We start from the raw sequence: 15801 nt of genomic DNA on the forward strand, positions 1-15801 counted from the left end.
CAATATACTTTTCAAAAATTAAAATATATCCCTTGAATGTCATTTGTAGACTTTTCTTTAATAAGAAAATATTTGTAATTAAACTATCAAACACACACAAATATATAAATAAAGATTATTGGAAACTGTATTAAAATGTAATTTCCCAATCCCTTATATATTAAAAGAGAATCATTCTCACACAAAATGCTGACGTGTCGCATTCACGGAACTCTGGACATTATTTCCTTTATTTGTTATTAGTTTTTAATAATATTTATATTTATATGTCATTGTATTCTTCCAAAAATACAATTAACACCCAAAATTAAATTCTTATATTCTCTTTCTAACTAAATTATATCTTTTAATTACATTTTTATAAAATCTTTTAAATGAATTTTAAGAACTTTTTGTTCTTATGATATAATAATATAAGATTGATATTATAATAATTCTCACGGGTTAAATTTTAATTACTATACAAAAATTATATATATCTATATATATTACACAATCGAATTTTTAGATTTCAATTACCAATAAATATAATAGATTTTGTAAATAAAAATTACAGTAAAAACATCCCTTATATATATATTGAAAAAGAAGCATTCTCACACAAATGCTGATGTGTCGCATTCACAGAGCTCTGAACACTATTTCCTTTATTTATCATCAGTTTTTTATAATATTTATATTTATATGCCATTGTATTCTTCCAAAAATACAATTAACACCCAAAATTAAATTATTATATTCTCTTTCTAACTAAATTATATCCTTTAATTACATTTTTATAAAATCTTTTAAATGAATTTTAAAAACTCTTTCTTTTTATGATATGATAATATAATATATAGATATAATTTTGTATAATAATTAAAATTTAGATTTCAATTACCAATAAATATAATAGATTTTGTAAAAAAAAATTACAGTAAAAATATTTAATAATTATTTTATACTGCACTAGGTGTGAGTTGTTACCTAGTTTCATGTATAAAATGGTGGTACTGTAGTAATTTTTGTCTCATGAATGATTTGTCCAATAAAGAAAGAAGAACAGGAGTGTGAACGGTAGACAATAATAATATCTGTCAATCTGATCCTTTAGGGGGGGGAATTTAAAATAGTCCAAACTCGAACATAATAAGCATAGACCCAAATCTGAAAGCTATATATGTCTATTCCAATCATGCCAAGTAGTAATACTCTAATCCAAATTGAGACGACGTAGTTCCGGTTGACGATTCATCGGATAATGAAGACAACAATTAATCACGGTGATTAACGGTAAAACTATTTCCCACAGTTTAAATTCAGCCTTTGCTTCTTCTTTTTTGGGTAAAAAAGTTCACAACTTATTTCAAACCACCTATGAATAGTAGGATTAAAAACTTTGAGAGATACAAGTTGACATATATATACTAGTAAAATCAAATTAATATGGAAATATCTCTCTTCTCTGTTTCCTTTTTAAAACAACAAAAACTTTCTCAAGAAGTTGATGATCAAACTGTTTCCATAATATCTATAATTTTGTTGGATTGGATTCATATTAGTATAATTTATAGTAATTAATTTACTAACAATATACATAACTGGTTTTGCTTTACAATGAGTATAACCGGTAACTTTTTTTAAAGTATAAAGGAAGTATATAACGGTAATATTTTGTAAATTAAGAATAATTTCGAATTTTCTTATTATTGAATACCCCGCTTCGCTTTATTTACTTGTGATCTGTTCTTAATTAAACCCTCAGACGAAACTCCGTTAGAGAAAAGCTCTAACATGAAAATTTCACAATTCAATGTATAAGAAGACAACAATTAATGTCATTCTCTTTGCTTAGTAAATTAATATTCCAAATTCTACACATGTATAAACGTACGTACGTAGTATGTACTGTATTATATTATGTATAAAAGCTAGATATTAATTAAAACAACAAATTGTTTACAGCCTGTGTAAATTACAATCTTTTGCTTTTTATTTCTTACTATTATTTTCTCTTTTGTAATAACAATTACTCCATTCGTAAAACTTGTTCCCCATTCATACGTAATATAAATGTGTATATGCGCGTTATAAATATTCCAAACGTACGTACGTAGTATGTACAACATATTTAGACTTAAGTTTCAAAATGTTATATATAGTTTTAAAATACATATAAATAAGGCCTTCCAGCACCAAACCCTGCAGATAGATGGGATGTTAATTTAATTTAAATTTAACACTTAAGTTTGACAATATATAATTTTATTAATAAAAACGTTTTTGTAAAATAAACTTTATTTAGTTGAAATAACAAAAAAAACAAAATATTCAAAACAATAAAACACACGACCGCAAGCGACTCTGTTACCAAGGCAAATATGAGTGCGGCAGGGATTGCTTTATCCATTGTTCTGATGGTTTGTTTATGGTTGGCTGCTTCTCAAGTATAATAAAGTTATTTAATAGTATGTAGCCCGTTTTATCTCTTATCGTCTCTTCTTCTTCTTCTCTCTCTATACATATGTTAGTATAGATTCGGTAATGTTTATTAGTTGGTTTATCTTGATGTATTAGTATAGATTTGCTAATGTTTATTAGTTGGTTTATTTTGATGTACTTTGAGAAATTAAGAAATGTTCTAGCTTAAGTTATTTTTCTGTGTTACAAATTTATAATCTGTGTCTATAGTATTCGGCCACATTAAGATCGAATCCTACACTCCAAAAATAAAAATCACCATTTTTAATTATTATTCTGTACGCAGAAATCCAAAAAAAAATATATATTCAATATGAAAAAAATATAAAGACACTCAAAATAATGTTGTAATTGTTGCTTTTTTTGTTCTGATGAAGACACGTGTCAATAGACTAGTCTGTGCACTCTCGTAGGCTCATTAATTATTTTTGTTGTAATTACAGTTTTTTGCATTTTATTTCTTACTTATTTTCTCTTTTGTAACTCCATTCGTAAAACTTATTCCCCATTCATACGTAATGTAAATGTGTATATGCGCGTTATAAATATTCAAAATTCTACACATGTATAAACGTACGTACGTAGTATGTACTGTATTATATTATGTATAAAAGCCAGATATTTAATTAAAACAACAAATTGTTTACATTTTATTTACCACCTCTGACCTCTTCATGGTGAGTCATGATGCCATTATGTTTCCCATGCCGTTTGCAAATATTTAATTTAATTTAATTTTCGTTTGGTAAGTCATAATTTTGTAAAGCATATCCTCTCAATTTTTTCTGAAATTATGACAGGTAAACCTCATTTCTAGTCTTTTATTTTTGTCTCGTTTTGTCTAAGAGTTTTTACTACAACTGATACGTGATAAATGATAACATACAAATAGTCTAACTAAAGTTAAAATGTAATAAATCATCTTCTCATTCAAATGGACAATGACAAAAATCTCTATCTTACTATCGAGTAATTTAACTCTACCTACAAAAAAAAAGAGTTTTTTTTAGGATGGTCAAAATCAAAACACATAAAAAAGGATTTGAATCTCATTGATGAATTTTAGTAAAATTGTTAAGTTGTTAAAAAATCTATGCATTAGAAAAGGAAAAATATAATTTGTTTCCATACCTATGCATGCGAGCATAATTAGTTGATTTCTCAATATATCAGACTATATATATATATATATATATTGATTTACTGGTCGTTATATATACTTCCCAAATAATTCACATGTATATGATATATATGTATATTACATATAACTGTAAAAATGAAAAGAAAATATAATTATAATATGTAAAGAAATAAAATATATACACGAAAAAGTGTGTCTTCCAAATTTTTTCACATGTGTGTTCACTTATTTTTACGTATATTTCCTTTTTCAAAACGATTCACTCGATATTGTATGATTTGTATACCCGTTTGTTCACCTTAATATAAATTGTATAAAAGACGAAGTTAAACCAACTTTAATCCCTAACTAAAAACCGTCAGAAACTGCTTCAACTTTTTTATTGCGAAGGTACATATATATATATATATTATATGTTCGTCACCTTCTCGATCCCAACTGTGTGATTCTTTTTTTTTTTAATTGTTCTTTATTCTTGGTTCTATAACGTCTTTAATTTCCTCTACATACCAACGACAGGTTGCACCCATGTCGCCTCTATGTTTGATTTTAAGGGAGTGTTTTATGGAACCTCTAAGTGGGTTGAAATTTATATATATAATTATATTCCTCTCACTGACGATCAACATTGACTCAGAATTGTCAAGGGAGTTGGGAGTTCCATGTTTTCCTTATAACATGAAGTTTTATTTAAGGCAACACAGTAAACTTGAAAGATTCAAACTATCTGCAGCAAAAAGACCACTACTCTTCATGCAGCTGTTCTGTTTTTTGTAGCAGCAGATTCCATGTTCCGTGTTAAAGAGCAAACCAAAACTGTTGTCTTGTTGATGGCTAGTTTGGTCAGGATTTGTTGGGCCATTCTCACAATTGCGTGCGTATTCGTTTTCCCCATGAAGATCAAATTTGTGGTGGAACCCACAAACGAGTCGAAGAAATTGGATTGAGATTGAGGTGAATGTCATTGTCTGGTTTGCTTATGCTTTACTAAGCAAAGACTTTACTAAGCAAAGAGAATGACATTAATACAGTTTCAATGTCATGGAAACTGTATTAACATGTAAATTTCACAATTCAATGTATAAGAAGACAACAATTAATCACGGTGATTAACGGTAAAACTATTTCCCACAGTTTAAATTCAGCCTTTGCTTCTTCTTTTTTGGGTAAAAAAGTTCACAACTTATTTCAAACCACCTATGAATAGTAGGATTAAAAACTTTGAGAGATACAAGTTGACATATATATACTAGTAAAATCAAATTAATATGGAAATATCTCTCTTCTCTGTTTCCTTTTTAAAACAACAAAAACTTTCTCAAGAAGTTGATGATCAAACTGTTTCCATAATATCTATAATTTTGTTGGATTGGATTCATATTAGTATAATTTATAGTAATTAATTTACTAACAATATACATAACTGGTTTTGCTTTACAATAAGTATCAACGGTAACTTTTTTAAAGTATAAGGGAAGTATGTAACGGTAATATTTTGTAAATTAAAAATAATTTTCGAATTTTTTTATTATTGAATACCCCGCTTCGCTTTATTTACTTGTGATCTGTTCTTTAATTAAACCCTCAGACAAAACTACGTTAAAGAAAAGCTCTCTGCCTTTCGCATTCTCGGCAGCTATGTACGGCGGAGGTAGCTTTTCTTGTATCACTCATCCCTAAACTCTGTTTACAACATGGTCTTTATCCTTATTCGCTTGAGTTCGTCTTGTCAAGGTCTTAACCTTTTTTTCATCGCGGGTTTTGATCGTATCTGTTGCACAGATGAAGGTTCAGAGCTATATTGTAGTTGAGTTGACTTGGGTTCTTCTCTCAAACATGCAAAGCTGGTTACGTTACGCCGGAGAAGCCGTTTTCACCTCCCGTAAGTCTTAGTTCTCTCATATTCCTCAACGAGTCTTTCAATTCAAGTCTGATTCGATTATTCGTTTGAGGTAAGTTCGTGTGTGTATTGAATGAGAAATAATGATGATGATGATATATGTATGCATTATTAGGATGTATCAGATTATCAGTATGCGTGTGTGAATTTGAATCTGTAGGGACTAATGAATGTCATGTCATCTTATTACACAGCTTTGGTCTGTTTCTATTATTGTGGTATATGCTTTTAAGACTACATGTAATGATGTATCCAAATATTTACGCGTCTGATGAAATATTTGCAGGTCTACTTGGGAATTTGGATGCGCGGAAAGAATGGATCAGGTTTTCTCATTCTCCCTACTGGATAGTTGTATCAGGTTATTAGTTGAAGACAACTTTATATTATTATAATGATTCCATTTGAACTTAAATTCATTATTACAAATTTGATATGTTTATTAAATATGGTCGAATTAGTAAAAAAAAAAATGAGTGTTAAAATTGCAATACAATGGGGAATAACCGAGCTTGGTGTCCTATCCATTGCATTGTCTTTGGTTCATAAGATTGGCATCACTAGTTCAATCTTTTTTCAAGTATTGTAATTTTAATATTTAAAATTTTTAATACTAATTCAACTAAAAAAACTATGATAGAAAATTCAACCACTGTATATTATATATACTCTAGAAAACAAATTATCACAAATTTTACACACTAATTAAATATAGTTATAAATGATTGGATTAACAAAAGAAATTTGAGTGTTACAATTGCAATACAATAGAGAATAACCGAGCTTGGTGTCCTATTCATTGCATAGCCTTTGGTTCGTAAGTTTGGCATCACTAGTTCAATCTTTTTTCAAGTAATGTAATTTTAACACTTAAATTTCTTAATATTAATTCAACAACAAAAAATTCAACTACTATACATAATATTTTAATATTTTTTAATAAAATTTACACACTAATTAAATTTGATTGTTAAATTATATAATACAATGGACCAAATTAAAAGCCCAAAAAGGTTGAAAAGCCCAAAACCATTTATATCATCTCTCTCTCCATCTTCAACAACAACAAAACAGTTTTCACCGGATTTCGTGTAATTGCGGAAGCTTTTGTTGTCAGAATGGAGGATTCGAAACCTTCAGATACAGCAGAGAGTTCAGAGATTCTAGGGGATTGGGATTCAGCTCTTCCGGCGAATTCCGAAGAAAGCATCGTAATGGTCTCTGTTCCCACTTCACCGGAATCTGACGATGCGAGATCGAATCAGCCGAAAGAGAACGAATCTAGGGTTTCGGAAAAGGAAGGAGCTTCGACATCAACTGCTGCCGGAAGGAGAGTGTTGCCGCCGTGGATGGATCCGTCGTACGAATGGGGTGGTGGGAAATGGAAAGTTGACGGAAGAAAGTTGAAGAAGAAGAAGAAGAAAGAGAAAGAGAAAGAGAGTGATGAGATAATTCCTTTTAAGGAAATCATTGAAGCTCTGCTTCGAAACTCCGGTGACAATAAGGTTGAAGACGAAGGAGAAGACAAGGTGGTTAATCATCAAAATCGGAGCTGTGTTGACATATTGAAATCATTGGGCTTAAAGTTTCCTTAGTAAAAACTTTTGGGGCCTTTTTCTAATTTTTAATTTTATCGGCTTTTTTAGTTTTTTTCTCCTTTTATTTTGTTTTTTTTTGCGGAAATAGTAGGCCAAATTTTTCTCAATCCTCTAAAATCTAAATTTCTTGAAATTTCCCAATTAGGACTAAATATGCAATATGACTTAATGTAAAACTAAGATTTAACAGACAGTTATTTAATTTTATTTATGATGATGTTTGATTTTAACGGTATTTAATTTAGTAATAAAATTATATATTTTTTATTTTTAGTATTTTTATATTTAAGCGGAGATATAATATTCTTAAAGTATTAATTTTATCAGGATAAAACACTTAAAATTTTGAAATATATCTGTTTGTATAATGTATAATTTAATCAGAATAATATTTTGTATTTATTTAAAATAATTAATTTGTTTGATATATAATTATTTAATTTAATTGATTGTTTATTTTTCAGTGTATACAGTTTAATGATTGATTTTTTCAATTTTTATTTTGGGACACATATATAGAAAACAAATTTGCTATCAAATAAGGAATTTAGGTAGAATTAATTAGTTTCTATCTAAAAATCGATTTTGTCAATTTACCATATTTAACTTATTGCTTTTAGTGCAATTTTTATAGGGACTAAAGTTTTAAATAAGCAAAATTAAAAGATATGTATACATATCTATATATTTTGTACTTCAAAAATGTATATATAGATATGTATTTTGTAACAGTATGATTTGTTGGTCGTTTTATTTTAATTTTTATCTCTCTGTCAAATTTTGGTTGGTGGTTTTTTATCCGTCGGTATACCAGATATTTTTTTGCTGGGTTTGTAAAAATTTGGTATGTCTTTTTGGATTGTCGGTAATCTGTCAGAAATAATCGACAGATAACTGACAATTTACATGTTAATTTTTATAAGCAATGTATAAAAGATGAGTTTTCAAAGACTAACTACTCTTCTTTTAAACTGCAATCTTTAAAATTTGAGTTTTTATAGAAAATTATGTTGTTTACTTAAAGTACTTATGGTGTGGTATTACATCTTATGGGTAAGTATTTGCCATTTGTCTTTGAAATTATTTTTTCTCTAATTTAATCATATAGATGTTTATTTCACAAATAATTTTGTGGTTGGTATATAATACATATTATATGCATATTTATCAATAAAAATTATGAAATTAAGTGTTTTAATCTTAAATTCGTCATTAATCCGTTAGAAATAATTGACAGAAAATCGACAAATATAATATTGATAAACTTTTGATATCTGACGGGTCTTGTAATGAGATCAAAATCCAAGAGGCAAGAAGACGTAGCTCAAACTATTTTGATGATGATCACAGCTCATGGTGTTTGATAAAGAGATAAGTATTGCTTATGCACTCTTCTTCGCTTGTCAAGTTTTGTCACATTAGATTTTCTTGACAATGTTTTTAATGAGGCTTAAATTACACTTTCAAACCTCCCTTTATTAGTTCATTTCGTGGTCCAAGACACTTGGCTCATTCTCTATCTCTTTTATTCAAACTTTGCATTTAATGTTTTTGTAATTTCCAAGACACTTTGCATGAACTTGCATGAGTATGGACTTGTACATGTTCTTGCATGAGTTTGGACTTGTGCATGCTCTTGCATGTCTTTCTTCTCTTTCCTCTCCTCCTTTGTCCCCCCTCTTCTATATAAACTCCATGTAGTTCTCATTTGTAACTCATCAAACATTTTAATTTAAAACTGCTTTTCTTGTTTGACTTCATCGGTTTTATTTTATTTGCATCATCAAAAATGACTAAAATGGTTCTTACAATTTTTTTAGTGTTCTTCATTTTCGGTATGTTCTACACTTAACACATACTAATTATACTCCACGTTTATTTTTGTTTTATTGGATGGTTTTTTTGCTCATCACCTAGTTATATAACAGAATATAAATGATAGTATATGTTTTAAATATATATTAATAGGAATGGTATGTTTTAAATATCTATTAATAGGAATGGTGATGGAGAATACGCAAGGACGTATATGTCATGCGACTCATGCCTATCATGAAGGAGATGGTTGTGAACCCGAAGACTGCAATGTTTGTAAACCCGAAGACTGCAACCGAGTTTGTCATCAAAAATGGAAAGGAACAGGATCGTGTGAACCAACAAAAGGCAAACCATTGGGCGCTTGCTACTGTACTTATAATTGTTAAAATTGTGTTTTTCTTTATCATCCATAAGCAATCGCCATATATATAACTTAATAAAATAATGGATTGAAGAAAAAAATCATCGTGTTTGTCAAAAAATCTTCTCTAACTTATGCCAAATCTTTCGAAGTTTCGAGATCCACTACCTAATAGTATACGATTTTGCATGTAAGGAACAAACAAATAATGGAACATTTCTTACCACACATCTCTTCTAACGCCTTTTCATCCTCTTATATGTTGGCACATCTTTAGCCTGGCGATGATTTTATTCTGTTTACACTCTTTGAACTGCTTTAGACTATCGAGAGAAGAAGAAGAAGAAGAGGAGCTGGAATGGGAGTTGATGACGATGGCCGAGATATTGAGATCCCAACTCATCATACAGAAGTTGTTGTTGGTGTTCTCGAATCTCCACTACCACTACTGTCAGGTGGAGAACACAATATTTCCTCAATGGAGTCACCTGGTCCATCTGTGGGATTCAAGCCTAGTTCTTCTTCTTCCCCACGCTCAACTGCTAAAGATATTGTTGAGGAAGAATCAGGCGTCATCGCACCCAAGAAGAAGCTACTCAATTCTATTCACAAAGTTGAGAAGATTTTCATCAAGGAGATCCGGAAATTGAAGAGCGGGTGAAAAGGGTATGGACTTTAATGTCAATGCGATGATTGAGAGAGAGAGAGAGAGAGAGACCAGAGAAGTATCCACAGCTAAAGATGTGTGTGCCTGCATAGTGAGTAGTAGTAGTAAGTACATCATCTTCTTATGATATCATCATCATACAGGGGGATCTATCAATCATCTTATTAATGATTTTCTTTAGACATGGTATCATCATATTCTGATGATTTTATAGGATAATTGTTTTGAGAAATCATTCTTCTGATTATGATAGAATAGGTCAGGAGTCATATGTTGATGAATGCATGATGATATCATAGGAGGAATGTTAATTCTTTTGACAGTCCACACATTTCATGTTTGGTTGTTGACGATTTCAGCTTTGTGGTATAAGAATTGTATCCTTGTATGTACTTTGACTAATTGAGTTGTGTATAACTACTGAATTTTTGGTTTTAAATGCTCAAAATTTGCTGATATCCGTATCCCAAATTCTGCAAAGTACTACAAACTCAATTTCTGAACAAAGAAAAGGTAACAAAGCTAATAAGCAAACTATTTAATAAACAAGCACGTTATTAAACTCAAATGTAAGTCAGTAGTGATGATCAGTAAGTAAGTATGTGTTACATTTGTACTTCTTGATTTCCAAAATCAGATTGGTTAGTCTCTCTAGAATCTAGATTATGGCTCTGATAAAACCAAGAGAATATATAGTTGGGCTGGGCCTAAAAGAAATAAAAAAAAATAAGGCCTAATTGTCGTAATCATGGGGGCGTAAGTTAGTAAGAGATGTTAAGGATAACCAAATCCACCACATCTGCTAACTTAAAAACAAGGCTCGAAGCGGTTCTCTTATCTGCAAAACTAAAGACTCTTGTCTAAAGCGTACCAACAACAAAAGACCTCTTCTTTATTCAATCAATATCAATGGCTGCTTCGTCTACAATGCAGATGGTTCACACTTCTCGCTCCGTTTCCCAGGTTCGCTACTTAATCCTTTTTACCAGTAATGGCGTCTACTTTGGTTTTAAGTAGTGTGAGTTGAAACGGGATCTCTCCATCGGATATTCTCGCTGTTCTTGTGGGGGTTTTTTGGTCTTAAATCTCTTTGTTTGGTTTTGTTTGTAGATTGGGTCCGGTGTTAAATCGCAATTAGCTTCCGCAAGCCGAACACCTCAATCAGTTTGCTTCGGAGCTCGTTCCTCTGGAATTGCATTTTCTTCGAGATTGCACTATGCGTCAAGCTTCCCGCTTAAGCAATTTTCTGGAGTTTGTGCGACCACCACCAAGCACCAGAGAACCGCTTGTGTTAAATCCATGGCGGCTGTAAGATTTTGTTGTCATCATCATCATTGATAATGTCCTGTTTTGCTTATGGATTGATTCTTGAAATTGGTTTTATAGGAGGAAGAAGAAGTCATTGAACCAATTGCTAAAGTGACAAACAAGGTTTACTTTGATGTTGAGATTGGAGGTGAGGTTGCTGGAAGAATTGTGATGGGTCTCTTTGGAGATGTTGTCCCTAAAACCGTTGAGAACTTCCGTGTCTTGTGTACTGGTAAACATCTTCTTTTGTCTTTGGATATGTTTAAAGTTTGGAACTTTATATAGATAAACACAACCATTGTCTAAAAGGAAATTGATTTCTTCAGGTGAGAAAAAATACGGGTACAAGGGTTCCTCTTTCCATCGTATTATTAAGGATTTCATGATCCAAGGTGGTGATTTCACTGAAGGAAATGTAAGTTCTTTTTTCACCGAGAAGATTACATATAAGACTGTTCGATTTGTTATTTGATGTTTCTTTCTAAATGAACCAACTTCGAATATGGCCTAACAGGGTACTGGAGGTATTAGTATTTACGGTGCCAAGTTCGAAGATGAAAACTTCACCCGTGAGTATTATTATTAACAAAGAATAGTTCTGGTTTTGTCCTGTGTTTCTTTTAGGAGTGTTAATGCTTTTGATTATTCGCAATTTGCAGTGAAGCATACTGGACCTGGAATCTTGAGCATGGCAAACGCTGGTCCTAATACTAATGGAAGCCAGTTTTTCATTTGCACCGTCAAGGTGACTATTCACCTCATCTTTCATATGTTTTGCCTTCACATTTTTAGATTCAGACTTATTCACAAAAGATTTGTTCTTTGATTATCTTATTGTGTAGACTCCATGGTTGGATAACAAGCATGTTGTGTTTGGACAAGTCATTGAAGGTATGAAGCTTGTGAGGACTCTTGAGTCTCAGCCGACACGTGCCATGGATGTTCCCAAGAAAGGTTGTAGAATCTATGCCTGCGGCGAGCTCCCAATGGATGCTTGATTATAATCACTATTTGACCAGTAGTGCATTGTGATTGCGATCTTTGTTCTGTTTTTTGCTATTATGATGACTGTTGAGGAATTTTAAACCATCAAAAAGCCAAAGATTTTTTATATTCTGGTTCTTTTGTTTCTTTTATTTCGGATAACATGAGTTAAAGTACAATCAAGGTTCTTCTTAATCGATGTGGGATTCATATTAGACTAAGCTTGGACCATGGCTGCAACTGCGGCTTGCTGAACAATTGGTTCCAGCTTCTCATCTTTGTTGTCTTCCCATAAATCAGGTATTGCTTCCTTTATGTTATGAATGCTGCTTAGTGCATAGTCTGCACCTGGAACTAGCACTGAGTTCCCCACAAACACGGTTTTTAGCCCCGTTGCTTTAGCACTAGCGATGTTACGAATACTGTCATCAAAGAACATCTGAAAACAAAAGAAGATACTGACTTTTGAGTTTGGTAGCTGGAAACTGTGAAGGATACTTGTTGTGACTTATGTATATACCGTTTTGAGTGGATCAACAATGTCTGCGATGCGAAGTGCGGCTTCAAAGGCTTCAACAGAAGGTTTACAGAGGATTTGAGTCGTTGAATCAGAAGAAGGGTTTAATGTTTCGAAACAAATGATTCCTTCGAAGCAATCCTCTAGACCCAGTCTGGTAAGTGCTCGTGTTGCATGAGCTTTGTCTGCGTTAGTAAAGATCTGATGGGAAAGAAAAAACACAAAGAATGAGAAAAAGTATTCAGTGGAGAATTATGAGGAACAAGAACAAGCTCGAAGAAACTTACGATTTTACGGTGAGGCATAGAGAGAAGAAGGTTACGGAGAACTGGATCAGGTTTAAGTTTCTCGTATGGAAGTCTTCCATGGACATATTCATGGAACTCATCGTTGTCAAACTCGTAACCAAGAACCTGTAAACACGCCTCTGTTATGGTTATTTCGTCTGGTTCGGTATAAAGAACAACTTTGGTATGTTTAGATCAAGAGTTTTGAAATCGCTAACCTTGAGACCAGCCATGGTGGTTCCATATTCTTTGTAAAGATCCAAACACATCTTTGGAACTTCACTCTCTTCAATTCCGAGTTGGTTAAGCATGAACTCTGCAAAATAACAAAAGAGACAGCAAACAAGATAATAACTTCAGTTATATGGCCGTTATATGATTAAGAAAGATTCGATCTTGAAACGTTAGTAGTCTCTTTGCCTTGGATGTTGTTTCGGCAAGCTAAGTTGATTCCGAGGCTCAAAGGGTATAGAGTATCGTCCATATCTACAACAACAACAACAACAACAACAACAAATTAAAGAACAAAAAGTTTTAATTACTTTTCAGAAATTGCATCGAGAAAGGAAAAAAAAGGTTGAAGATGATGTGTTACCAAAGAACAAGCACTCGTACTTAGCTCCAAATCCATCCATTTTTCTAATCTAGCGCAAAAGAAGATGTTAACGAGAATTATAGACAGAGATTACTTAACGAAAGGTGTGTGAGAGAGAGAGCTTATGATCAATGTGAAGGAGTTGGCTATATTTATATACGCAATTCGAAGAAAAAAATAGTGGATTTTTTCTTCTATGACACATAAAATATTTGGTTATCATCTTAATTATACCGTTATCGTCTTTGCAAATTATGTTAATTTTTTTTTAGTTAAATATAAACGTAATTGATAACGTTGTATAGACAATAATGAAAAGAGTTTCAAAAGCATATGTGTGTACTACAGTACTACCAGAATTCAGTTCAAGATTGGTCTATTATCTATATCGGTTGGAAAACATACGATAATTTAGTTTAATGTTTTTGGTTTTGTCTTTATTTTTCTGTACACATTGGCTTGTGTATTATTAATATGAAATGATTATCAGAAAGCATGATTGTTGAAGGTGACTTGGCGATTATGATAATGATCCACCATGTTGTTTATATGCTGATGAAATTAAGGCAAATACTAAGATGATGTGTTTAGCATATACTATTATTTATTGTACATACATTCGTATAATTTTCTTTGTCATTTCCCACTTTCCGTGACCTGCCATTTTCATTTTCTATAAATAATACAAACACAAAGGGTAAAAATAAAGGTGAACACTCAAGTGTTCAGAGATGTCAAGTGTAGACAGAACACAAAAAAAGGTCAAGTATCATGCAACAAAAAATGTTTGATCATGAAAAACATAATTTTAATTTTCTTTTATAGCAGGAAAAATTAGTCTATAACTATTTTGATTATTAATCACAAGTAGGTGTATGTTTACCAAATTAAATAAAAAATGATTATCATCCACCATAAAAATGAATCAAATCTGCATATAAAATAATACAAACGAACGAATGTTTAGCTGATTCAGAGAGCACTCTTTGTTAGTATAATAAAATGTTTAAAAGCCTTGAACCAAGAAGTTAGGTTTGCGACATATTATTGACATGGATCATTTGTTCATTTTCTTATGTCGGATTATAATATCTTCAGATTCCGTAAAAATAAAACATAAAAAAATCATCGATTATAAATCTAATCAGTGTAACACTGTGCTGAAAGTTTTCTAGTAGGCGCATTCCAATATAAAATTGTTATAATTTTAACATATTGATTTTCTTAGAAGTGAGTGGTAAAAATTGGTTTTGTGTGTTCTAATATTATATTCGCATATAAAAAGATCATAGATATGGGTTTAGTCCGTTGAAATAGATTTTGTAAATAATAATAACCAAAAATTAGGGTGTAAAAATAATTGTGATATGATATACTAAAATCATAATTAGCAACCTTAAACCTCCCATGTCCAATCCATTGATGTCAAAAAACAAAACAAAAAATCTCCAATCAATTTATTGGGTTTATAAGGCCCATAGCGTGACCCAAAACATTTTTCGTCCATATATTTTAATTTGATGAAAAAACCCACTAACAAAAAAGGCAAGAATGGGGACCACTTTGATAAGAGACTGCCACGTCAGACCGACAGAAGGGCACGAATAAATCTATTTTTACGTATTTAATAGTATTTATTCTAATTAATTGAGAATGTTTTTTCAGAACAAAAATCTTGAGAACACGCTAAAAGAGGAAGAACAAGCATTTTTTAATCCACAAACATGCACTTGCCACCATTATTACAGTATAATATTATTTACTAAGGATTTAAGCATTATTATATTTTATGTACATGCCAAACAACTGTACACAAAATTGCTAAGAAATTGTATAAATTAGCCACACATTTTAGTCAAACTGTATCTTATTTTTCCAAATAATAGCTAACAACAAAATATATATATACTACATATGGTTCTATGCAGGGTTTAAAAATGTCAATCTCCATTACCAAATCCAAAAATATTAAATACTAAAATCTGTAAGAAAAAGTTCAAAAAAAAAAGAAAAGAAAATAATGGTAAAGAAAAGAATATAAAATATTTAATTATTCGGTATATTTCGTGACGGAATAAAAACTATAAATTATTACAAATCAGACGCACGAGAGAAAAAAGCTTCTTCGTCTGCTTTACCCTTTTTTTTTTTTTTTTTTTTTT

At 31.1% G+C, this 15801-nt stretch overlaps 3 protein-coding genes and 1 long non-coding RNA gene across 4 annotated transcripts; 3 read left to right on the top strand and 1 right to left on the bottom strand.

Annotated features, from left to right (window-relative positions):
* On the top strand, window positions 6474–7178 carry LOC104788517. The gene has a single exon (XM_010514285.2). It carries the CDS (start codon window positions 6623–6625, stop codon window positions 7097–7099), a length of 477 nt encoding a protein of 158 aa, XP_010512587.1. The 5' UTR covers window positions 6474–6622; the 3' UTR covers window positions 7100–7178.
* LOC109132973 lies at window positions 8802–9176 on the top strand. Its single transcript, XR_002037871.1, has 2 exons — window positions 8802–8937; window positions 9101–9176. It is a non-coding gene; the product is annotated as an uncharacterized LOC109132973 (long non-coding RNA).
* Window positions 10775–12378, top strand: LOC104788519 (peptidyl-prolyl cis-trans isomerase CYP20-3, chloroplastic). The gene is made up of 7 exons (XM_010514287.2): window positions 10775–10911; window positions 11059–11256; window positions 11335–11488; window positions 11583–11671; window positions 11771–11825; window positions 11916–12001; window positions 12099–12378. Exons 1-7 carry the CDS (start codon window positions 10858–10860, stop codon window positions 12252–12254), a joined length of 792 nt encoding a protein of 263 aa, XP_010512589.1. The 5' UTR covers window positions 10775–10857; the 3' UTR covers window positions 12255–12378.
* LOC104788518 (uncharacterized protein C24B11.05-like) lies at window positions 12334–13784 on the bottom strand. The gene is made up of 6 exons (XM_010514286.2): window positions 13640–13784; window positions 13465–13530; window positions 13263–13360; window positions 13045–13170; window positions 12761–12958; window positions 12334–12679 (listed from the first exon to the last, which is right to left on the bottom strand). The coding sequence occupies exons 1-6, from the start codon at window positions 13677–13679 to the stop codon at window positions 12458–12460; spliced, it is 750 nt and encodes a 249-aa protein (XP_010512588.1). The 5' UTR covers window positions 13680–13784; the 3' UTR covers window positions 12334–12457.

This window comes from Camelina sativa, chromosome 5 (assembly GCF_000633955.1).
Source record: "Camelina sativa cultivar DH55 chromosome 5, Cs, whole genome shotgun sequence".
In the NCBI taxonomy this organism is placed as follows: Eukaryota; Viridiplantae; Streptophyta; class Magnoliopsida; order Brassicales; family Brassicaceae; genus Camelina; species Camelina sativa.